The sequence below is a fragment of the Oratosquilla oratoria genome, chromosome 22, assembly GCF_046742065.1.
Source record: "Oratosquilla oratoria isolate Oo_2021 chromosome 22, ASM4674206v1, whole genome shotgun sequence".
Lineage (NCBI taxonomy): Eukaryota > Metazoa > Arthropoda > Malacostraca > Stomatopoda > Squillidae > Oratosquilla > Oratosquilla oratoria.
Window position 1 is genome coordinate 49,176,567 of NC_134798.1, and position 27,378 is coordinate 49,203,944.

Sequence of the window (27,378 nt, forward strand, 5' to 3'; positions counted from 1 at the left end):
ACGAGACTGAAATTAGTTCCTTAAAATTACCAAGTTTGAGCATCGGGTCCTGGAATTTATTCCACCAAATTTCTGCTGTTACAAACACAATCCCACCAAATGGGGACCTTACTAGATCTATGGTGATTATGCATAAAAATTAAAACAATGATATAATTATGATAAAATAAATGAAAACACAGGCCTGAAAGACTTCCAAGTGTAGTATTGAAGAGAGAGAGAGAGAGAGAGAGAGAGAGAGAGAGAGAGAGAGAGAGAGAGAGAGAGAGAGAGAAAGAGAGAGGAAAAAAAAAAATAAATACATTATTACAATCTCAAGATACCCACCCTAAACTGGCAATCCCACATGATTATTGATAAAATAATAATGGTATACTGCAATGAAGTGTTTGGAATGTTTAGATAACATATTGTCATAGGAAATTACAAGCCAACTCTTATCCGACAACAGTATGTCTCCAACATCTACACTATAAATGTGATGTCATCTTATCCTAATAATGATGGCACTTCTGCCTTAGTTCCTTCATTAATACCACAGCTCTTTTTTATTATTTATATACCAAGGGCCCCCTTTGTATGGGAGGTATCCAACCCTCATAGTACATCCACAGCATGGCTAAACTTCATTGGCTCCCCTCTCCCCTCTTGTGCGTAACTAAAATTCACTGATAATAAAATCTTTCCCCAAATACTGTTAGGCAGACTCCAGATACCCTATAATGACATCTATAGAATCTTTGGTAAAGTATGGAGTCATACGGGGCAAGGATAGGACCGATTGTATGTATATCCATGCAAGGGATCCTTGGAATGAAATGCACAGCACAGGACGAGAAAACAGATCTAAGACACCACACGGAACAGTAACACTGATGCATATTTACATATCAATGCACTTCCTTTTGTACATTGGTAAAATCAATGTTACCGGTATTAATAAGGCACCCCTGTGTACTATAATAATGATAATTGACTACTTATATATATATATATATATATATATATATATATATATATATATATCCAGCTAGAGAAAAAACCCATTTAGATTTGGGCAACAGCTGACAGTCATCAAGAACTAAACTTATTGATACATACAGCACCCTGGAAGTATATGGTTATATATTAGGTGAAGTACATGCTAAACTAAACAGTTGTGTTCAAAAATGGTTAAGTTTTTGACTTGTACACACTAAATCACAACTTAATAATCACATTTTGAATATTACAAATGCATGAAAAGAAAGATTTAATTCATGCTTGATATCACCACTATTTGAATGGTTACCAATTTTTTTCTATCATTTGAATGTATACACAAAATGCACACTCTTAATTCATCGTCCACACAAATTATTATTTTCTAATAAAGAAAACTTTTGGCAAGCAATCTTGTACTGCAATGTGTGCAAGTTCATAAAACCCATTCAAAAGAGGTTCTTGACCAAGCACATAATGCATATTCATATAAAAATTACTCAGTCCTTCTAGTCTTCTCCATGAGTATGCACAACTACCAAGGCATTTTTGGTATTCCTATACCTATCACTTGATAATGGTTTGCAGGTTGAATCAGTGACAATTAGTGTGTAGATAGCAAGGAACACATGCAGTTGACTATGTAACTGTGATTATTTCCCTGATGAGCATTTACATTTATGTACTGACACAATTTTGTGGCTGACTGCAACAAATTACTTAGTGCTCATCTTTGTTGTGAATGTTTTGAATATACTAAATAATCACACACTATCTTGATTATATCACACAATTTGGGTTCCACCTCATTTGTAAGACAGTTCAGATACTCCACAACCCCCAGGCTGGAGTTGCTAATGTGGTCATTTACCAAGTTTTCAATAGCTTTGGCAGTATTGATTGTTAAAAGATTCTTGGCTTTGGGAAATGCACCTTCATATTCCCGTTTTGTGGAGAAGAGAATATCTTTAATATTTTGATTCTTTATTTTACCTGCAATATTACTTCTTGCAATGGCTTCCATTCCTTCCAAATTGTTCTTAAGTATATAATTATTCACTAGCAAGGCTACAACTGCATCTTTAAGCTGCATGGGAGAACCTGCCAATAAGAATTCAACCATTTCTTTGGACTGTTCATCTCTACCATTAACCTCACAGACTGCATTTTCAATAAGACACCAAAAAGAGGGATAGGTTATGGAGTCTGTTGTTTCAAGAATCTGGTGGACCACACGAGCCTTATCCCAAACCCGCTGACGTCTTTCTTCGATCTGTTCATTGTAAGGGCCTTTGTAGATCTTCTGAAGGGCTTTCATCTCCTCTTGCAGCTCCTGTACTGCACTAGCTTTCACATTGGCCACATAGAGTTCTTTCTGGATGGACTTCATGACATTGGTTTTGAGGGGGCCTAGGTCTTTGACAACCTTCCAACACTTCTTCCAACTCTTGTGGCTCGTCTTCCAATACACACGGTCAAGTTCCTTCTCACTCTCATCTGACAGCCCACAAAAGACAGAATTATTGAACTTCATGCAGTGCCTGGTGCTAATGCCATACTGGTTGAGGGCCTCAACCACAGGCGGCTTGCTCTGGTTGTCGGCAAATGTGATCAAGTTGACCACATGATCTGATACATCCTGGCCAAAGAGTGTCTTCAGGTGGTCCATGAGCAAGCGCTCTGAGGATGTCAGTCGCACCAGATGGGCTTGAACCACCAGGGCAATGGCGTGAATTTCAAGCTTCTTGTGTGCTGCATTGGCCAGGAATGTCTTGAGGGACTCCACATGGTCACGCACTTCGTTACCTGAAGAGTCATTCAACCCGGGAGTGTCGATCAGTGTCAGGGCTAGGTCCTCACTCTCCTTTTCCTTGATTACAAAGGAGTAGCCAGTGATATTCTCTGTGCTCTTGAAACCTCCAGTCTCAATAGCCTCATCAGACACCATCCACTTCTCCGAGTTGCTGTCGTCACCCTTAATGAAGTTGGCCACAGCGTTGACAAGACATGTCTTCCCGCTGCCCTTGGCCCCCAACAGCAAAACAGTTTTGTTTCTAATGGCAGCCGGAAATTCCCCGAAGCGCTTCCTCTTTATGCCACAGTTGTCATCCTTGGCTCTGCAACAGCTCGTTGGGGGTAGAGGCTTCAGAAACTTTACACTGCGCACTCTTTTGTTGTCTTGAGATGATTTAGGTTTCTTCTTGGATTGGGCTGAGCTGGTAGTTTGCAAAGCCTCCATCAAGGCAACACTTTGGTCTCGTGATGAATTGGCAGTCTTCTTGTCTGGAAGGGTCCTGTCAGTTTTGATACCCTGAGTTGGGTCAACAATCTCGGCAGCTTTGTCGTGAGATGAATTAGCTGCTTTCTTGTCTCCTGGAGTAGCTTCCATCAAGGCAACACTTTTGTCTTGTGATGAATTGGCAGTCTTCTTGTCTTGAAGAGTCCTCTCAGTTTTGATACCCTGAGTTGGGTCAACAATCTTGGCAGCTTTGTCGTGAGATGAATTGGCTGCTTTCTTGTCTCCTGGAGTCCTGTCAGTTTCATGAGTTCCTATCTTGTCATTTTTGTCTCGACATGAATCGGCTGTTTTCTTGTCCTGGGGAGTCCTGTCAGATCTGCTATCATGAGTTGAGTCAACAATCTTGGCAGTTTTGTCTTGATATGAACTGACTGTCTTATTGTCCTGGGGAGTTCTGTCAGTTTTGGTATTTTGAGTTGTGTCGACAGTCTTGGTATCCTGTGACAAGGTGACAGGTCTGGTGCCCTGGGCTGACATGGTAGTTTTTGTGTCCTCACCTGTGGTGGCATTTCTGTCATTTTGCTTTGATTGTGCAGTTTTGGTGTTTTGTGTTGAAGAGGTCTGCTTGATGAAATCTATGGTTGTATTTCTAGCCCTTGGAGTTGATGGGATAGTCTTGCATTGTGCTGATTTATCATCTCCAGTGTCAACTATCATGTTCTGGGGCACATTGGTGGCTTTTATGCTTGAAGATGAAATGGAGGGTTTGATATTCTGAGATGAAGTGCTGGTTTCAGTGTCTGTTTGTGTTCCCGGAGTTGTGGTGGCAGTTTGAATGTCTAAGGCTGAGGAACTAAGTGTACTGTAGTGCTGTGGCATGCCCGGAGAGGGGAGTGGACTCTTGGTGTCGGAGATTGTTTCAGTGAATGTGCCAGTCTTGGTGGGGTTTTGCAAAGGTTCACTGTTCTCATTTCTGTTGATGGGTGCTGGGATTCCCTTTGTGTCATTGTTAAAGGGTGTCGAGATAGAAATGACAGTGCTACATATTGTGGCTGAAATGAAGTGGGATGTAGCAGTGCTGACATTGTAGTGGGAACTGGAGTTGGGGCCATCTGGAATACTGTTGAAAACATGTTTGTTGTTGTGGACAACTGCTTCACTGGAAGGCTTTTCGAAAGATCTGTGGACAGCATCACTGGTTCCTAACTTTTCACGAAAATCTGTACCGGTTGCACAGGGGCTTTGTGACACTGGAGACATGCTCGCCTGTGGGTTCTGCAAGCCAGCAGAAGTGCCCTCTGCACTATTAGATTGGTCTTGTAGTTGGGTGTATTTGCAATACTGTGATAAACCAGAGCTTGTAGATCTTGAGGAGTAACCTGCTGCAGGCATTTGTTCATTAGTCCCTGTGGCATGCTTGGTATGATGGGATGGCTGAGAACTACTTCTAATAATTTCTGAACCTGATTCCTGCTGTTTTGTTTGAGTACCAGTAACAGGCTTCCCTGAATTTGGGTCTCCTTTAGATTGGGAACGTGTTACGGGACCTTCACGTGTCCGCTTGTCTGGATCATCTGAGATTTTCGGTCTCTTGGGAACTTGTAAATCTTTGAGGTGATCTCTGCAAATGGAGTTTGTCTCCGAGGTAACTGGGGGTCGTGTAATACGAGCTAAAATAGGCTCACAGTTGCTGTCATCTAAAATCCACTCCATTACACACTTAAAGGATTTACTCGTTATACATTTCTTCGTTACTTCTTTAAAAAAAATATACTTAGCAAAGTCATTATAATCATATAATGTTTCATAAATATGATACTTTTCCACTCTGGCAAATCTACTTTCAAGGCACTCTCTAACTGTTGAATTTGTTCTTCTGCCCCTATTGTGGACATGTGGAACAAAGAGTAAATATGCTGCAGGTCCAATAAGAACTTCATGAATGCGTGAATCAGCCTCAATTCCGATTCTTCTTTCTGTTACACGATAAACCAGCAACAACAGGAACTCATCCCTTGTCACATCCGGTATACTTTTAAACCATGGTGCCCTCCGAAGATCTGGGTTGAGACTTATCATTTCCTGCAGCTCTTTACTTCGAAAGCAGTGGAACTTCCTTTTTCCTTCGCCCTTCTCCGGTTTCCACTTGACATTGCCGGAATCCTGGAGACCTTCCAATCCACAGACCCATCCAGGCTCCACCTTCTGATCAGCCACCAGCAGAAGATCCATGATTCTACAAACCAAAAACACCCATGTTACTCATCCAAACAGGTTATTGTTTCAATCAAGACAAATGAATCTTTAGTCAAATAAATTTTCCTCCACTAGTAGCCTGTCATCATCATAAACTGTGAGTTCAATGTATAAAAGCAAATGAATTAAAAAAACAATGGAGAATTGTTGTGTTGTGTGGGTTTAAATTTCAAAACTGAAGATGAACACAGCCATAAGAAACATTATGAATTATGAAGATGAACAAATCATGCAAAGTGTATATGTTGTTTCATCATGGTCTTGTGATTGCCAAATATAGCCCTCCCAAATAAAAGTTCAAGCCCAAATCTATTAGCAATGCCTCTCACTCTTTCATACACACAAACTAGTTCAAGGTGGACTGTAATGGCATAAAGTATTGTGAAATTTTCCCAACCTGAGTGAGGTGAGAACTGGTATATGCAGTGATGGCAGTCCTTGATGCTAACCACTACCCTATGATGTGTAATTCTACCAATCTTAATATTTCCCCACTATCTTTCCCTGGAGATCTTGGGGGTCTTAAAAATAATAAATAAATAAATATATAAATATATAAATAAAATAAATAAATATTCCCACTGTAACCGATCATTTCAGTTATATGCACCCACACAACTGCACGAGTTGAGCATGTATGATCTTTATCTTATCAGTACAAGATGACACATTCTAATCTGCTAATGGTTTTCACTCACAGTAAGACAATGATTCGAGATTTAGGGATCATTTCCAACCTCTATCATCCCTGTCAAAATAAACATTATGTGTGAAGACGGAGGCTTTAAGGGTGCAAAGTTTTGCTGTTACATTTTTACCAAGTACATGGACTAAGGACTACCTAGCAGAAGCCACCTCCTAATGCGGGATAGTGTTTTTTTTTTTTTTAAGGGAACAACTGTAGTAGGAAAACAAAAATATTGTTGTGTATAAACAAGTGCTATTGCCACCAAGTATGCTTTTTCTAGGGGCTTAGGAGGAATGGGCAGGAGACTTAGCAGATTTTTCCACATATACCAATAAAAAACGGGGGAAATGGTCAGAGATACAGTGGTAGAGAAAGGCAGAAACACGGAACTTTTTTTTTCTTTTCGAGGAAGATAAATTTATATAAGATGTAATATGAGAAAATTAGCGAGGAAGCGATTTTCGGTTGAAGATGCATATGTGTTTGTGTACGGAGGCGTGATTTTGGTCGTGGAAGGAACAAATCCTACATGATGATAAATTCACTTCCTGTTGTGCTTGCTCCCTACATCGTAAAGGGAGAAGATGGGAGAAAAGAAAGCTTATGGTGAATATCATGGGCTATTGAGTGCATAGTCATAATAATGATAATACATAAGGATAGTTAGTATGAAGGGGAAGGGGTGAAGGGGGTGGGGGATAGGTGATGTGGCAAGAGTATGAATTGAGGGAATACCCGTGGTACACATATCTGAAAATAAATAGGAAGATCCAGGGGAATGGGTTACTGTAGCCTGAAGGTAATGTAATGAGGGAGCATTTGTCGACTCATCATCAACCCCACCCTCACACTTTTACCTTTTGTCCCTAAAGACAGAAACGCTGGTTATCAGGGAAAGATGTTACGCTCATACGAGGTTGCTTTTTTTTTTTCTTCTTCTATTTATCAAAATTTGATTTAGATTTGTTAGTGGTTTAGCTAGGTCATGTTCTCAATCAGGTGTGGTCAACCGATTGCTTGTCAACATCGGCCTATCTTCAATGCAAAAAGTTTCTCACATGCCACCCAAAATTGTTGGTAACATTGTTATTTATTATCTATTTAAGTACTGGAAGAACCTTATGTACAATACATACATACATACACACACACTTATGTCGGACAGACGGCGAGGATTGACGTCCTGAAGAAAAAATGAAATTTTCGTGGATCTCAACGCAAAGGAAGTACCTATTGTATTTGTAGGGAAGGGGATTGCTTGTGGTGTAGTGGGAAAGTGAGGAAAAAGGAGAAGGGGAACGATTACTGAGGGAAATGGAAGGAAATGAGGAAGGAGAGGACTTGGTCCAGGCAGGCAGACGCCATGACAACAAGCGCAGGCCAGAGCAATTTAGTGACGATGAAGGGACTAACAAAAATGTAAAGATTAGAAACATAGATAAGAGCAGCACAATAGAAGGCGAGGATAATAATTTCCATGGATTTAATGAGGAAGGAGAGGACTTGGTCCAGGTAGGCAGACGCCATGAAAACAAGCGCAGGCCAGAGCAATTTAGTGACAATGAAGGGACTAACAAAAATGTAAAGATTAGAAACATAGATAAGAGCAGCACAATAGAAGGCGAGGATAATAATTTCCATGGATTTAATGAGGGGGGGCGGCGGATACCAACCTCCCCCGACTGGCAAGACTAGAGGAAAAACTTGAACAAATGACCGAACATTGGGAGATTAGATTCGGTAGAATGTCAAACATTGCGCAAAGGGTTGAAAGATTGGAAGAACTAGAAAAGGCGAACAAAATCTTCACTAAATAGAAGAATTAAAAAGACAGTTAAAAGAAGTAAAAGAGGAGAATGAAGAGTTAAAGAGGAATAATAAAGACAACAAAGAGGCCATAGCTAAAGTGGCTAAGAGTTGGAGGACAATCCAAGAAAAATGTAAAGTTGCATGTACTGACATAATCAAACAGCAAATGAAAGAACAAACTGAAGACTCTATTAAAGTGATGAGACAGAAGGAGAATATAGTAAGAGACTTTGCAGATAAAAAGAAATGAATAATTATATTAGGAATGGAAGAGAAACACAACCCAGATAGAACCACAAGAATCAATGAGGAAAAAGTAAGCTGATTACTAGAATTAGTTCAGGAAGATGAACCTGAAATCATGAAACAAATTGAAGAGAAGTTTAGACTCGGAAAGTATAGTACAGATATGACCAGACCAATTAAGATTAAATTCAGGTCACAAACGATGGCAGAGAATATATTATCCAAAACAGGGAAAGTAGCAGCAAGTGAATCAATATAAAAAGGTATGGATAAAAAGGGAAATGAATAAAGAGGAGAGGAAAAAAATGAAGACAACAAGCTAAAGCAAAAAAATGAGAACAGAACAGTCAGAAAAAAAAAAGAGATTCTATTGAAGAGTATTGAATAAAATGAAAAAGTAAGGAAATTCGACATACAAGAGAAAAACAAAAGGGAAACAGAGAACACAATGGAAGTAACAGAAAACTAAGAGTGTTTTACACAAATATAGATGGATTAATAACAGGATTGAATGAGCTGAATGATTATCTGAAGGAAAAAGAACCGGACATAATGAGAATTGTAGAGACAAAATTAAAAGGTCCACTACCACCCAACAGTGGACATGATGCATATAATTATTGTATTAAAAACAGAGAGACAAAGCAAGGGGGTGGAGTTATGTTCCTGACTAAGAAGGATATAAATGTGAAGAGTGTCACATATGGAAAGAATACAGTAGAGATGAACATGATTATAGTGGAAGACAGAGATAAGAACAAAGTTTGTGATAAATTATATGCCTCCAAAACGTCTCGTGGGAAGAGTGAACATAAAAGTATGTTAGAGGACACAAAGATAACATTCAATAAGATAATGGAAGATGGAGGAAGAATAGTTATGATGGGCGACTTTTATTGCAAAGAAGTCTGCTGGGAAGAGATGACAGTAAAGGGTGGTGACGCCTTATGGGGAAATGTTCTACTAGAGATGATTATTGACCATACAATGACGCAGTGGATACAGGAGAACACTAGGTATAGAAATGAAGAACCATTGAGATTAGACCTAATAATCACATCTGACCCTAGAATAGTACAAAAGATTGAATATTAATCACCAATAAGTAAAAGTGACCATATACTGATTGAACTGGAACTGAGGAAAAATACATGAAAATAAATGAACAATATAGAAAAAGGAGGAATGATGTATGAAGAAAAAAACTTTGATAGATTAAGAGAATTCGTTCAAAAAGAAAACTGGGAAGGAATATACAAAGAAGAAACAACAGTGGAAGAGAAATGGAATATTTTGACAAAAAATTATAATAAAAAAAGGAGTGGAAAAGTATGTCCCAAGACAAAAACAAGAAAAAGAATATGTAAAGTGCTGGTACAACAAAAATAGGGAGTTAAAAGACAAAAGAGACAAAGCTTGGACCAAATTGAAGAGAGACAGAAGACCTGAAAAATGGAAAATATATACTTGTTATAAAAAATGAATATGTACAAGCATATATAATTTAATGTAGTTCCAACAGAAACTTTCGTTTATGGTTGCTGACCAGCAGGCATCACCATTTCTTTTATATAACGTTTTTTATGCTGTTACAAAAAGCGCGAGAAATTCCAATAAATGCTTTTGTTGGTGACATTTGTATAAAGGTTTAAGTTTTAATTCGTATAGCTGAACGTATATTTTGTTCACCAATGATATCATTATTTACGAAACATGAAAGAATATTTGAAATCATGGCTGAGGATTCACGTCACGTCGGTTTGTGTACTCTGTTGTACCAGTACTACTAGTGCATTCTGTGTCGTTGAAATACGGTCACAAGACTGAGTGAAACACAGTGGAGCGTTTCCTTTGTATTCACAATGTTTCGTACACTACGTACATTTTCATGTGACTTGGATACGAAAAGCAAGTTAATATATTGGTGACAAATATTGGGGGAGAGAGAAATGGAATGGGAGAGAAATATCAGTGCACTCAAGCCAACGTTTCCCAACATTTTCAGACACCACCTGTAGTCAGGTCTAAGCACTCCCCCTGATATCTTATCACTTGATGGACAAAGGAACGCATTTGTATGTACAGCTTCCTAGCAAACCCTATTATTGATTTCAGTACCCCAGTTTGGGAAACGCTGCTCTCAGCTATGATCGAGAATATCAACGAAGGATAAACACGTTTTTCAACCGAATATTCTAACGGGAATCTGCTGCCTACACACAAACACACACATTTATTCCAACAGCCAGAACCTTAGATTCAGCTTTAATAATTGCTTAACTATCCTTGTGTGTGTGTGTTGCACACTGCGACCTTGTGTGTGTGTGTGTGTGTGTGTGTGTGTGTGTTGCACAATGCGAGAAGTAAGTCTTACTTGGCAAGTTATAGATAAAGAATTCTGTGTATGTTGTATCATCCAATTTCCAAGAATCGAACCCTATCACCTACTTCAACAGGTTAATTCGCTCAAACATTCCATTACAACAAGGCTGATTTGGAGATAATGATGGCAAGGCTAATTTGGAGATAATATGCAACACAACAAGGTTATGTTGCATCGATGCGATGTGCATACAGTACACATACCACAAGTCTGCAGACGTTCCCAAAGCCTTGAATATTTGTATAATTAACGATTACACGATCATTTAAGGTGGCAAAGGGGGGATGAGGGAGGGAGGGGTGATGGGAGTGGAGTGGATGAGGAAGGATGTGGTAACTTTGGCTACTTCAATTGTAAGGGGGGCCTTCGGTATATCTATGTATTGTTTCTTCTTTTTTAAGTTTAAGCTGTCAACTCAATAGATAAATATATAAAAACAAGCAAAACGTAACACACAAATAGGCAAGCAGATAAACAAGTAAATGTAAATTATAAACAAAATTTCCGGTTGGCAACTGTTGACTCACCGACTAACGCTAACCAACGCTTGAAAACGTATTCGCATTTCGCACGAACCTCCCGTGTCTGAACTCGACTATACAATTTTTGGTGCTCTCAATTCACAATACATATCCACAGTAACAAATAATGACTCAACAAACTAAATTAACATACTTGTCCTTACCCATTTATAGAATAATAAAATTGCAGTAATGTGTGTGTGTGTGTATATATATATATATATATATATATATATATATATATATACATATATATATATATATACTCACATATATATATACATACATATACATATATATATATATATAATATATATATATATATACATACACACTGAATGGTCCCCAGTGCAAATACTAATATTTTTTTCAACCACATTAACTTTTACTTTTAATTCCATGTCATCACGAACGAGACTGACAATGCGCTCGTCGGAGACAGGCTTTACTTCGTATTTCCGTATGTCTCCGACGAGCGCATTGTCAGTCTCGTTCGTGATGCCATGGAATTAAAAGTGTTAATGTGGTAGAAAGAAAAAAAGAAAGAAAAAAAAAATATATATACATATATGTATGTATATATATATATTACATATACTCGAACGTATTGAATTGCGTCAAAGTCACGACCAAACACATCTTTAGTTTATGGCTCGTGGTTTTCCATTTGCTTATTCGGAGGAACTCGGGATGAATATACTTGCTGGACCAACTTTACATTTCTTTTTCCCGACTGAGAGAGAGAGCACTTTCATGTACCAGTCAATATTTCTACAAAATTTAAATTATTAAATCTATGCCACCACAATATTAACTTTTACATACTACACACACACACACACACACTTTCAACGAACGGACGGCTTGAAGAACGTTCTGAAGAAAAGTGCCGATTGTGGATCCCAACGCAAAGAGAAGTACCTTTTTGTATTTGCAGGGTGGGGGGAAATTGCTCGTGGGGCAGTAGGTAAGTAGGAAAAGAGGAGAAGGGGAGGGATTGCTGGGGAAATGGAAGGAAATGAGGATGTGGAGGACTTGGCCCAGGCAGACGGGCGTAAGGTCAACATGAAACGACCACCGGACCAGCTCAGTGATGACGAAATGGCAAATAAAAATGTAAAGATTAGAAGTATAGAGAGGAGCAATACAGTAGAAAGTGACGAGAATATGTTCCAGGGATTTAAAGAGGGTGGGGGGGACACAACCCCCCCCCCCGACTGATAAGACTAGAGGAGAGAGTTGATAAGGTGATCGAGGACTTGGAACGTAAGTTAGGTAATGTAGACTCCATTTTCCAGAGAATTGAAAGGTTGGAACAACTAGAGAAGGCTAACAGAAACTTAACTGAAGAAGTAGAGGACCTAAAAAGACAGTTAGGAAATGTAAAGGAGGAGAATGAGAAATTGAAGAAGAATAGTAATAAAAAAAAAGAGAAAATAGCTACAGAAGTTAAAAATTGGAGAATAACTCAAGAAGGGAATAAGGTTTCATTCACTGACATAGTCAAACAGCAATTGAAAGAACATAATGAAGACTCAGTTATTAAAGTGATGAGACAGAAGGAGAATATAGTAAGAGAATTAGCTGACAAAAAGAAATGTATAATTATATTAGGAATGGAAGAGAAACATAACCCAGATAGAACCGCAAGAATCAAGGAGGAAAATGAAAGAGTAAGCAGTTTATTAAAATTAGTCCAGGAAGATGAACCAGAAATTATAAAGGAAATTGAGGAAAAATTCAGACTCGGAAAATATAGTACAGATAAGACCAGACCAATTAAGATTAAATTCAGGTCACAAACAACAGCAGAGAAAATTATATCCAAGACAGGGAAACTAGCAACAAATGATCAATATAAAAAGGTATGGATAAAAAGAGAAATGAATAAGGAGGAAAGAGAGGCAGAAAAGCAGAAAAGAAGTGAAGCTAAGGCAAAAAACGAGGAAAGAACGGAGTCAGAGAAAGAGAGATTCTATTGGAGAGTAGTGAACATGAAAATAAAGCAGTTCGACATACTAAAGAAAAACATAAGGGAAACAGAGAACACAATGGAAGTGGCAGAAAACTAAGAGTGTCTTACACAAATATAGATGGATTGATAACAGGATTGAATGAACTGAATGATTATTTGAAAGAAAAAGAACCGGACATAATGGGAATTGTAGAAACAAAATTAAAAGGCCCACTACCACCCAACAGTGTAGGACATGATACATACAATTATTGGATTAGAAACAGAGAGAAAAAACAAGGGGGTGGAGTTGTGTTCCTGACTAAGAAGGATATAAACGTGAAAGGTGTCATATATGGAAAGAATACAGTAGAGATGATTATGATAGAAGTGGAAGACCGAGATAAGAAGAGCAGAAAATTTGTGATCAATTATGTGCCTCCGAAAACAGCCTCATGGGAAGAGAGTGAACATAAAAGTATGTTAGAGGACACAAAGATAGCATTAACTAAAATAATGGAAGACGGAGGAAGAATAGTTATGATGGGCGACTTTAATTGCAAAGAAATCTGCTGGGAAGAAATGACAGTAAAGAGTGGTGATGACTCATGGGGAAATGCTCTACTTGAGATGATTACTGACCATTCAATGATACAATGGATACAAGAGAACACTAGGTATAGAAATGAAGAACCATCGAGGCTAGACTTAATAATTACATCTGAACCTAGAATAGTGGACAAGATTGAATATAAAACACCAATAGGTAAAAGTGACCACATATTGATTGAACTGGAACTTAATGAAGAAAAATATATGAAAAGAAATGAACAATATAGAAAAGGAAGAATGATGTATGAAAAAACAAACTTTGATAAAATAAGAGAATTCTTCCAACAAGAAAACTGGGAAGAAATATACAAAGAAGAAACATCAGTGGAAGAGAAATGGAATATTTTGACAAAAATTTACAAAAAAGGAGTGGAAAAGTATGTCCCAAGACAAAAACAAGAAAAAGAATATGTAAAATGCTGGTACAACAAAAGTTGTAGGGAGTTAAAAGACAAAAGAGACAAAGCCTGGACCAGATGGAAAAAAAGACAGAAGACCTGAAAAATGGAAAATATATACTGGTTATAGAAATGAATATGTACTAAAGTGCAGAGAGGAAAAAAGAAAATATGAAAAAGATGTTATAGAAAAGTGTAAAGATCAACCAAAACTATTCTACAGATTTGTAAACAATAAACTGAAAAACAAACAAGACTTGGAGAAATTAAGACAAGGAGGAGTTGAATACACTGAGGAAATGGAAATGGCAGAAATTATGAACATTTTAAATCAGTGTTTACAAGGGAAAATATACAACCTGAAGAGATTGAGTGGAAGGAAAAAGTCCCCCCTATGGAAGAAATAGAAGTAACAAAGAATGAAATATTGACACACTTGGGTAATTTTGATGTCAGAAAATCGCATGGGCCAGATGAAATAGCAAACTGGATTCTGAAAGAATGCAGGAATGAACTGGCAGACAAAATACATAGCATAATAAGCAGTTCCTTAAAAGAAGGAAAAGTTCCAGAAGATTGGAAAAAAGCAAATATAGTACCTATATATAAAGGAGGAAATAAAGAAGAACCTACCATCTATAGACCAGTCTCTCTAACAAGTACAATAGCAAAAATATGTGAAAGAATTATCAAAAGTAGATGGGTAAAATACTTGGAAAAAAACAACGTACTAAATCCAAGGCAATTTGGATTCAGACAAGGACGATCATGCGTCACCAATTTAATATGTTTCTATTCAAGGCTAATAGATATAATACAAGAAAGAGATGGATGGGCTGATTGTGCATTTCTAGACCTAAAAAAAGCTTTTGACAAAGTACCACATAAGAAGTTGCTTAAGAAATTAGAATATGAAGGAGGAATACAAGGTAAATTGCTAAATTGGATGGAAGACTTTTAGCAAGAAAGAAAAATGAGAGTAGTGATAAGAGATCAGCACTCAAAATGGAATGAAGTAATAAGCGGTGTCCCGCAGGGAACAGTTCTGGCCCCAATAATGTTTGCTATATATATTAATGATATGGATGAAGGAATTGAAAGCTATATGAGCTTCTTTGCAGATGATGCAAAATTACTGAAAAGAGTGAAAACTGAAGAAGATTGTGAATCACTACAGAGAGATCTAAATAAAGTACAAGAATGGAGTAGGAAGTGGGAGATGAAGTTCAATACAAAAAAGTGTAGTATAATGGAATTTGGAAAAAGCAAAAACAGAATAACAGGATCATATAATTTGGGAGAAGAAGGAATAAAAAGAGTAGAAAATGAGAAGGACCTGGGAGTCATTGTTATGAATAATATGTCACCTGAGAAACATATAAATAAGATTTTTGGAGAAACTTATAATTTAGTAAGAACAATCAAAGTGGCATTTACATACCTGGATGAAGAAATGGTGAGGAAAATCCTAATCACCCTGATAAGACCAAGATTGGAATATGCAGCAACGATATGGTCACCAAGTACAAAAAAATGTATAAAAAAACTTGAAAGAATACAAAGAGCAATTACAAAACTGGCACCAACACTCTCAAAACTATCATATGAAGAGAGACTACAAAAACTTAAACTACAGACACTAGAGCAAAGAAGAGAGAGAGGAGATTTGATAGCTATTTACAGAATCATGAAAGGCATAGAAATTACTGATAGAGAGAATCTGATAAAATGGGATGACAGAAATACAAGAGGACACGGAAAGAAAATAAAAAAAAGACAACTATAGAAGAGATTTGAAAAAGAACAGCTTTCCTCACAGAGCAATAGACAGTTGGAACAAGTTAGATGAGAAAGTGGTGTGTGCAAAAACAATACATGAATTTAAAAATAGTTTAGATAAAATGAGATATGAAGACGGGACCCCACGAGCATAGCTCCCCTTCCCGTAAAATACAACTAGGTAAATACAACTAGGTAAATACATGGACGGAAACAAGAAATGAAATTGCAATATGGGAGTGAATGGACTCGTACACTATATACTGTATATATATATATATATATATATATATATATGTATATTTATGTGTGTATTTACCTAGTTGTACTTACCTAGTTGTATTTTACGGGAAGGGGAGCTATGCTCGTGGGGTCCCGTCTTCATATCTCATTTTATCTAAACTATTTTTAAATTCATGTATTGATTTTGCACACACCACTTTCTCATCTAACTTGTTCCAACTGTCTATTGCTCTGTGAGGAAAGCTGTTCTTTTTAAAATCTCTTCTATAGCTGTCTTTTTTTATTTTCTTTCCGTGTCCTCTTGTATTTCTGTCATCCCATTTTATCAGATTCTCTCTATCAGTAATTTCTATGCCTTTCATGATTCTGTAAATAGCTATCAAATCTCCTCTCTTTGCTCTAGTGTCTGTAGTTTAAGTTTTTGTAGTCTCTCTTCATATGATAGTTTTGAGAGTGTTGGTGCCAGTTTTGTAATTGCTCTTTGTATTCTTTCAAGTTTTTTTATACATTTTTTTGTACTTGGTGACCATATCGTTGCTGCATATTCCAATCTTGGTCTTATCAGGGTGATTAGGATTTTCCTCACCATTTCTTCATCCAGGTATGTAAATGCCACTTTGATTGTTCTTATTAAATTATAAGTTTCTCCAAAAATCTTATTTATCCCAGGTCCTTCTCATTTTCTACTTTTTTTATTCCTTCTTCTCCCAAATTATATGATCCTGTTATTCTGTTTTTGCTTTTTCCAAATTCCATTATACTACACTTTTTTGTATTGAACTCCATCTCCCACTTCCTACTCCATTCTTGTACTTTATTTAGATCTCTCTGTAGTGATTCACAATCTTCTTCAGTTTTCACTCTTTTCAGTAATTTTGCATCATCTGCAAAGAAGCTCATATAGCTTTCAATTCCTTCATCCATATCATTAATATATATAGCAAACATTATTGGGGCCAGAACTGTTCCCTGCGGGACACCGCTTATTACTTCATTCCATTTTGAGTGCTGATCTCTTATCACTACTCTCATTTGTCTTTCTTGCAAAAAGTCTTCCATCCAATTTAGCAATTTACCTTGTATTCCTCCTTCATATTCTAATTTCTTAAGCAACTTCTTATGTGGTACTTTGTCAAAAGCTTTTTTTAGGTCTAGAAATGCACAATCAGCCCATCCATCTCTTTCTTGTATTATATCTATTAGCCTTGAATAGAAACATATTAAATTGGTGACGCATGATCGTCCTTGTCTGAATCCAAATTGCCTTGGGTTTAGTACGTTGTTTTTTTCCAAGTATTTTTACCCATCTACTTTTGATAATTCTTTCACATATTTTTGCTATTGTACTTGTTAGAGAGACTGGTCTATAGTTGGTAGGTTCTTCTTTATTTCCTCCTTTATATATAGGTACTATATTTGCTTTTTTCCAATCTTCTGGAACTTTTCCTTCTTTTAAGGAACTGCTTATTATGCTATGTATTTTGTCTGCCAGTTCATTCCTGCATTCTTTCAGAATCCAGTTTGCTATTTCATCTGGCCCATGCGATTTTCTGACATCAAAATTACCCAAGTGTGTCAATATTTCATTCTTTGTTACTTCTATTTCTTCCATAGGGGGACTTTTTCCTTCCACTCAATCTCTTCAGGTTGTATATTTTCCCTTGTAAACACTGATTTAAAATGTTTGTTCATAATTTCTGCCATTTCCATTTCCTCAGTGTATTCAACTCCTCCTTGTCTTAATTTCTCTAAGTCTTGTTTGTTTTTCAGTTTATTGTTTACAAATCTGTAGAATAGTTTTGGTTGATCTTTACACTTTTCTATAACATCTTTTTCATATTTTCTTTTTTCCTCTCTGCACTTTTGTACATATTCATTTCTATAACCAGTATATATTTTCCATTTTTCAGGTCTTCTGTCTTTTTTCCATCTGTTCCAGGCTTTGTCTCTATTGTCCTTTAACTCCCTACAACTTTTGTTGTACCAGCATTTTACATATTCTTTTTCTTGTTTTTGTCTTGGGACATACTTTTCCACTCCTTTTTTGTAAATTTTTGTCAAAATATTCCATTTCTCTTCCACTGTTGTCTCTTCTTTGTATATTTCTTCCCAGTTTTCTTGTTGGAAGAATTCTCTTATTTTATCAAAGTTTGTTTTTTCATACATCATTCTTCCTTTTCTATATTGTTCATTTCTTTTCATATATTTTTCATTAAGTTCCAGTTCAATCAATATGTGGTCACTTTTACCTATTGGTGTTTATATTCAATCTTATATATTCTATTCTAGGGATGTAATTATTAAGTCTAGCCTCGATGGTTCTTCTTCATTTCTATACCTAGTGTTCTCTTGTATCCATTGTGTCATTGAATGGTCAGTAATCATCTCAAGTAGAGCATTTCCCCATGAGTCATCACCACTCTTTACTGTCATTTCTTCCCACAGATTTCTTTGCAATTAAAGTCGCCCATCATAACTATTCTTCCTCCGTCTTCCATTATTTTAGTTAATGCTATCTTTGTGTCCTCTAACATACTTTTATGTTCACTCTCCTCCCATGAGGCTGTTTTCGGAGGCACATAATTGATCACAAATTTTCTGCTCTTCTTATCTCGGTCTTCCACTTCTATCATAATCATCTCTACTGTATTCTTTCCATATATGACACCTTTCACGTTTATATCCCTCTTAGTCAGGAACATAACTCCACCCCCTTGTTTTTTCTCTCTGTTTCTAATCCAATAATTGTATGTATCATGTCCTACACTGTTGGGTGGTAGTGGGCCTTTTAATTTTGATTCTACAATTCCCATTATGTCCGGTTCTTTTTCTTTCAAATAATCATTCAGTTCATTCAATCCTGTTATCAATCCATCTATATTTGTGTAAGACACTCTTAGTTTTCTGCCACTTCCATTGTATTCTCTGTTTCCCTTATGTTTTTCTTTAGTATGTCGAACTGCTTTATTTTCATGTTCACTACTCTCCAATAGAATCTCTCTTTCTCTGACTCCGTTCTTTCCTCGTTTTTTGCCTTAGCTTCAATTCTTTTCTTCTTTTCTGCCTCTCTTTCCTCCTTATTCATTTCTCTTTTTATCCATACCTTTTTATATTGATCATTTGTTGCTAGTTTCCCTGTCTTGGATATAATTTTCTCTGCTGTTGTTTGTGACCTGAATTTAATCTTAATTGGTCTGGTCTTATCTGTACTATATTTTCCGAGTCTGAATTTTTCCTCAATTTCCTTTATAATTTCTGGTTCATCTTCCTGGACTAATTTTAATAAACTGCTTACTCTTTCATTTTCCTCCTTGATTCTTGCGGTTCTATCTGGGTTATGTTTCTCTTCCATTCCTAATATAATTATACATTTCTTTTTGTCAGCTAATTCTCTTACTATATTCTCCTTCTGTCTCATCACTTTAATAACTGAGTCTTCATTATGTTCTTTCAATTGTTTGACTATGTCAGTGAATGAAACCTTATTCCCTTCTTGAGTTATTCTCCAATTTTTAGCTTCTGTAGCTATTTTCTCTTTGTTTTCATTACTATTCTTCTTCAATTTCTCATTCTCCTCCTTTACATTTCCTAACTGTCTTTTTAGGTCCTCTATTTCTTCAGTTAAGTTTCTGTTAGCCTTCTCTAGTTGTTCCAACCTTTCAATTCTTTGAAAAATGGAGTCTACGTTACCTAACTTACGCTCCAAGTCCTCGATCACCTTATCAACTCTCTCCTCTAGTCTTATCAGTCGGGGGGGGGGGGGTTGTGTCCCCCCCACCCTCTTTAAATCCCTGGAACATATTCTCGTCACTTTCTTCTGTATTGCTCCTCTCTATACTTCTAATCTTTACATTTTTATTTGACATTTCGTCATCACTGAGCTGGTCCGGTGGTCTTTTCATGTTTACCTTACGCCCGTCTGCCTGGGCCAAGTCCACCACATCCTCATTTCCTTCCATTTCCCCAGCAATGCCTGCCCCGCTGGTCTTTCCTTACTTTCCCACGACCTCACGAGCAATTTCCCCCCCCCCGGCAAATACAAAAAGGCACTTCTCTTTGCGTTGTTATCAAAAATCATCACTTTTATTCACAGCGCTCTGCAAGCCGACCGTTCGCAGAAAGGGAGAATGTGTGTGTGTGTGGTTGTGTGTGTGTACACCATCATTCAATACACAACATATTTCACCAGAAACACATAAGCCACATCTCAAAATCATTGGTTGGGTGAAATGATAAATTGTCATATATATATATATATATATATATATATATATATATATATGTGTGTGTGTGTGTGTGTGTGTGTGTGTGTGTGCGTAAGAATCCTAGAGGTAAATGGATTAGGAAAAAATTGAGGATTTGAGGGAAGAAGAAAGCTTTGAGAGGACAATCTGGAGAAGTGTGGCCCGACTGACAGGCTGAAAGACCTATCTAGGAGCAGTATATATATATATATATATATATATATATATATATATATACACACACACACACATATATATATATATATATACACATATATATACATACATAAATATATATACATACACACATGCACACACACACTTTCAACGAACGGACGGCTTGAAGAACGTTCTGAAGAAAAGTGCCGATTGTGGATCCCAACGCAAAGAGAAGTACCTTTTTGTATTTACAGGGTGGGGGAAATTGCTCGTGGGGCAGTAGGTAAGTAGGAAAAGAGGAGAAGGGGAGGGATTGCTGGGGAAATGGAAGGAAATGAGGATGTGGAGGACTTGGCCCAAGCAGACAAGCGTAAGGTCAACATGAAACGACCACCGGACCAGCTCAGTGATGACGAAATGGCTAATAAAAATGTAAAGATTAGAAGTATAGAGAGGAGCAATACAGTAGAAAGTGACGAGAATATGTTCCAGGGATTTAAAGACTAGAGGAGAGAGTTGATAAGGTGATCGAGGACTTGGAACGTAAGTTAGGTAATGTTGACAGTATGATACGAAGAATTGAAAAATTGGAAGAACTAGAGAGTGCGAACAAAAACTTAACTAAGGAAATTGAAGAATTAAAACAACAGTTAAAAGAAGTAAAAGATGAGAATAAAGTCTTAAAGGAGAATAATATGGAGAACAAGGAGGGTTGGAAAAAAATTCATGAAAATAGCAAGGTTGCATTCACTGACATAATCAGACAGCAAATGAATGAACAAACTGAAAACTCAGTTATTAAAGTGATGAGACAGAAGGAGAATATAGTAAGAGACTTAGCAGACAAAAAGAAATGTATAATTATATTAGGAATGGAAGAGAAACATAACCCAGATAGAACCACAAGAATTAAAGAGGACAATGAAAAAGTAAGAAATTTACTAGAATTAGTTCAGGAAGATGAACCAGAAATAATGAAACAAATCAAAGAGAAATTCAGGCTAGGGAAATATAGTACAGACAAGACCAGACCAATCAAGATTAAATTCAGGTCACAAACTACGGCTGAGAATATCTTATCCAAAACAGGGAAACTAGCAACAAGTGAACAATATAAAAAGGTATGGATAAAAAGGGAAATGAATAAAGAGGAAAGAGAGGAAGAAAAACAGAAAAGACTTGAAGCAAAGGAAAAAAACGAGATAAGAACGGAGTCAGAAAAAGAGAGATTCTATTGGAGAGTAGTGAATATGAAACTGAGGAAAGTCGACATACAAGAGAAAAACAAAAGGGAAACAGAGAACACAATGGAAGTGACAGAAAACTAAGAGTGTCTTACACAAATATAGATGGATTAATAACAGGATTGAATGAACTGAATGATTATTTGAAAGAAAAAGAACCAGACATAATGGGAATTGTAGAAACAAAATTAAAAGGTCCACTACCACCCAACAGTGTAGGACATGATGCATATAATTATTGGATTAGAAACAGAGTGAAAAAGGAAGGGGGTGGAGTTATGTTCCTGACTAAGAAGGATATAAACGTGAAGGGTGTCACATATGGAAAGAATACAGTAGAAATGATAATGATGGAAGTAGAAGACAGAGATAAGAAGAACAGAAAGTTTGTGATAAATTATGTGCCCCCAAAAACAGCCTCATGGGAAGAGAGTGAACATAAAAGTATGTTAGAGGACACAAAGATAACATTAAACAAGATAATGGAAGAGGGAGGAAAAATAGTTATGATGGGCGACTTTAATTGCAAAGAAATCTGCTGGGAAGAAATGACAGTAAAGGGTGGAGACGGCTCATGGGGAAACGCTCTACTCGAGATGGTTACTGACCATACAATGACACAATGGATACAGGAGAACACTAGGTATAGAAATGAAGAAGAGCCATCGAAACTAGACCTAGTAATTACATCCGAACCTAGAATAGTGGACAAAATTGAATATAAAAACACCAATAAGTAAAAGTGACCACGTATTGATTGAACTGGAACTTAATGAAGAAAAATATATGAAAAGAAATGAACAATACAGAAAAGGAAGAATGATGTATGAAAAAACAAACTTTGATAAAATAAGAGAATTCTTTCAACAAGAAAACTGGGAAGAAATATACAAAGAAGAAACAACAGTAGAAGAGAAATGGAATATTTTGACAAAAATTTACAAAAAAGGAGTGGAAAAGTATGTCCCAAGACAAAAACAAGAAAAAGAATATGTAAAATGCTGGTACAACAAAAGCTGTAGGGAGTTAAAAGACAAAAGAGACAAAGCCTGGACCAGATGGAAAAAAGACAGAAGACCTGAAAAATGGAATATATATACCTGCTATAGAAATGAATATGTACAAATGTGCAGAGAAGAAAAGAGAAAATATGAAAAAGATATCATAGAAAAGTGTAAAGATCAACCGAAACTATTCTACAGATTTGTAAACAATAAACTGAAAAACAAACAAGACTTGGAGAAATTAAGACAGGAGGGAGTTGAATACACTGAGGAAATGGAAATGGCGGAAATTATGAACAAACATTTTAAATCAGTGTTTACAAGGGAGAACATACAACCTGAAGAGAACGAATGGAAAGAGAAAGTCCCCCCTATGGAAGAAATAAAAGTAACAAAGAATGAAATATTAACACACTTGAGTAATCTTGATGTCAGAAAATCGCATGGACCAGATGAAATAGCAAACTGGATACTAAAAGAATGCAGGAATGAACTGGCAGACAAAATACATAGCATACTAAATAGTTCCTTGAAAGAAGGAAAAGTTCCAGAAGACTGGAAAAAAGCAAACATAGTACCTATATACAAAGGAGGAAATAAAGAAGAACCTACCAACTATAGACCAGTCTCTCTAACAAGTACAATAGCAAAACTTTGTGAAAGAATTATCAAAAGTAGATGGGTAAAATGTTTAGAAAAAAAAAAGAAAAAAAAGTGTTAAATCCAAGGCAATTTGGATTCAGACAAGGACGATCATGCGTCACCAATTTAATATGTTTCTATTCAAGACTAATAGATATAATACAGGAAAGAGATGGATGGGCGGACTGTGCATTTTTAGATCTAAAGAAAGCTTTTGACAAAGTACCACATAAGAAGTTGCTTAAGAAATTAGAAACTGAAGGAGGAATACAGGGCAAGCTACTAAATTGGATGGAGGACTTTTTGCAAGAAAGAAAAATGAGAGTAGTGATAAGAAACCAGCACTCAAAATGGGATGAAGTAATAAGCGGTGTTCCGCAGGGAACAGTTCTGGCCCCAATAATGTTTGCTATATATATTAATGATATGGATGAAGGAATAGAAAGCTATATGAGCTTCTTTGCAGATGATGCAAAACTACTGAAAAGAGTGAAAACTGAAGAGGATTGTGAATCACTACAGAGAGATCTAAATAAAGTACAAGTATGGAGTAGGAAATGGGAGATGGAGTTCAATACAAAAAAGTGTAGTATAATGGAATTTGGAAAAAGCAAAAACAGAATAACAGGAGCATATAAATTGGGAGAAGAAGGAATAAAAAAAGTAGAAAATGAGAAGGACCTGGGAGTCATTGTTATGAATAATATGTCACCTGAGAAACATATAAATAAGATTTTTGGAGAGACTTATAATCTAATAAGAACGATCAAAGTTGCATTTACATACCTGGATGAAGAAATGGTGAAGAAAATCCTAATCACCCTGATAAGACCAAGATTGGAATATGCAGCAACGATATGGTCACCAAGTACAAAAAAATTTATAAAAAAACTTGAAAGAATACAAAGAGCAATTACAAAACTGGCACCAACACTCTCAAAACTATCATATGAAGAGAGACTAGAAAAACTTGAACTACAGACACTAGAGCAAAGAAGAGAGAGAGGAGATTTGATAGCTATTTACAGAATCATGAAAGGCATAGAAATTACTGATAGAGAGAATCTGATAAAATGGGATGACAGAAATACAAGAGGACACGGAAAGAAAATAAAAAAAGAAAGCTATAGAAGAGATTTGAAAAAGAACAGCTTTCCTCACAGAGTAATAGACAGTTGGAACAAGTTAGATGAGAAAGTGGTGTGTGCAAAAACAATACATGAATTTAAAAATAGTTTAGATAAAATGAGATATGAAGACGGGACCCCACGAGCAGAGCTCCCCTTCCCGTAAAATACGACTAGGTAAATACACACACACATATATATATATACACATAAACATATACATATATATATACATATATGTATACATATATATATATACACATCCGTCGAATGTGTATGCGGGAGGGTTTGTTGTCACATAATGAATTTGTGGTGGTAAGCCAGCCTCAACTGTCGCGCCTTGCTGCGGAGCTATGCCTCACTGCATTACGTCTGACCCAAGGAGTGTGTTTGGAATGACCCAGCTAAAATAGAAGGACAAGGAAATGATGAGCGTAATGATTTGACTCGGCCACCCTACCAAGAGGAGGAAAATGCGGGGCTACATTGGATTGAATACAATCGACCGACAGCGTACTATTCCAATAAGATAGATTTCTGCCGTGCAGCTCGGTACGGTTGGTATTCCTGCAGACTCCTGCTCCATACAGGCACAGCAAGTGTTCATATGTAAACTTCTCAAAGAGTAGTCATTCTACAACTTTAACAAGTATGTCAAAACTCGATAGGGTAAGAAAGTAATCACGTGGAACTGAAATAAAGGGAAATAAAATATCGGTTTATACATCCATAATCGATGTTTACAGCTGTTATAAAAAAAATATATATATTAAATACGCGTTCTCCTACACAACTTACACGATGATGCATTCCGATTTCACATAGAAAGACACAAATTAAATATTTTCTCAATATTTTGCGCCATGACGCTCGTTGCCGCTCCTTACAACTTATTCATTATTTACTTTGTTATGAGAAAGTATTCGTTTTACATCATTCTTACCAGAGATTATTTTTATGTAACGTGATTTTATAAATAATTTGTAGAGACTAGATTATTTGAGTGTACTCAAAAAGACAAGGAAAACTGATATATTTGTAAAACGAATCAATTATCATATTAATTAAATGATTAATAAGTTGGGATGGGTGGAAGGGGAAGGGGAAGGGGAGGGGGAGGGGGAGGAGGAGGAGCAAAGGAGCAAGCATCATCCCTCCCTCTCTCGCGTCAAGCGCAGACGCCACATTTGTTTAAAACTTTATATTTCATAATTGTCTTTCTATGTAAAATCTGAACGCACCATAGTGTTCAGGAGTTGTTTATCTAGAAGACACCTTGTTCTATTCTACCTTGAGTACTATAATTGCTGTAAATATAGATTACAAGTAAAGCTATGTATAAACCGATAATTTCTTTTATTGACTTCAACTCCACATTATTACTCAATCTCTTACTCTATCGATTTTGTAAATTTTTGTTAAAGTTGTAGAACGACTGCTCTTTCTAATGATTGGAACAAATATTCCCTATCTTATTAACAAAGTAGAGAAATATAAAATTTTCATAGGGTGATGAATTCGCGTATCGCTGGTGTGAGGAGTCATCTGCAGGGCTACCAACTGTAAAGAGCAGCACGGCAGAATTGAGTATAACTTCTTATTTGGATGGAGTTCAATGAATGTGAGCGAGATGTTTTGTATGAAAAAAAAATCGTCTGGTGGCAGTACACAAACAAATACTTGCATATGCAACACAAATTACAATATTTGTACTAAAATAGAACCACAGAAATCGAGACGGAGAACCAAGCGTTTTAGTCTATTACATTAAGATCTCGTAACCTTTTCAACGCTGTGACGTATTTCCCGGACGTGATTCCTCCCATATGTCAGAAACATGCAAACCTCGACACCGAATTGAAAATTGTGAGCATAAGGCAAGAGCGCGAGAAAGACGGGAAGAACAGAGGGTCAGGAAACGCAGTGGTGGATAAAGCACACAATGTATGAACATATACATACATACATATACATATATATATATACATACACACACACACACACACACACATATATATATATATATATATATATATATATATATATATATATATATATATATATATATATATATATATACACACATTACCACTGAGCCATCCTGTGTGTGTGTGTGTGTGTGTGTAAATAGTAACTCACGAAGATAATGTATACAACAAAAACATGAGATACATTATGACATGACAGGATATTTCGTATCACTTCATTTATCAAATTTCCTGTGGTTTTGTCGCGCGCGCACGCGCTCACACACAAAATGTGTAAATATAAATATGCCTGAAAACAACCCAAGATACTCCTCCCTTATCTATCATATCCCATTTTCGTCGATGTCTACTCATCCGAGCCTGTACCGCCAGATGCAGTGTCAAATACCAAGGTGATTATAAAATCGCCTGACGGCAGTCCACTGATACACTCTCTCTGGACACTTTCTGAATATCAATATCTTAATTTCTGGGCTTAACAATATTTAATACCTGTCAATATCAAACTTACTGTGAGCAGAAACTGATACGGGTTGTGCAGTAACAACAGATGAATGAGCACTGGCTCTACTGGTGACGTCAGTTGATTCTGACGTCCACACAAGGTAGAAATTTTTCGTACGAATGGTTGCTGCCTCCCCCTTCGATGTCTTTTGGAGCACTGATTGTGAATATGTGATTGTTTCCATGGTACGATTTCAGTTCGTCCAAAACGTTTTCGCTTGGCAAGTGTAGCCTCGCTCGGGGACCCGATGACTTCGCCTCCGCCAAGCATCCTGCGTTAGCCAATCAGGAGCGTGGACCGTATCGCCTGAGAACGTACAACGTACAGACGACGAGCACGACAGCCCTGAAACGAAC

General features: G+C 36.7%; 1 protein-coding gene across 1 annotated transcript; it reads right to left on the minus strand.

Annotated features, from left to right (window-relative positions):
• Positions 1-213: 213 nt before the first annotated feature.
• On the minus strand, positions 214-27,170 carry LOC143037558 (uncharacterized). The gene is made up of 2 exons (XM_076205981.1): positions 27,029-27,170; positions 214-5,456 (listed from the first exon to the last, which is right to left on the minus strand). Exon 2 carries the CDS (start codon positions 5,450-5,452, stop codon positions 1,709-1,711), a length of 3,744 nt encoding a protein of 1,247 aa, XP_076062096.1. The 5' UTR covers positions 5,453-5,456; positions 27,029-27,170; the 3' UTR covers positions 214-1,708.
• Between the last annotated feature and the right edge of the window lie 208 nt (positions 27,171-27,378).

Excerpts from the sequence above, each read along its gene's own strand:
- LOC143037558 (XM_076205981.1), bottom strand. The coding sequence starts at position 5,452 with ATGGATCTTCTGCTGGTGGCTGATCAGAAGGTGGAGCCTGGATGGGTC.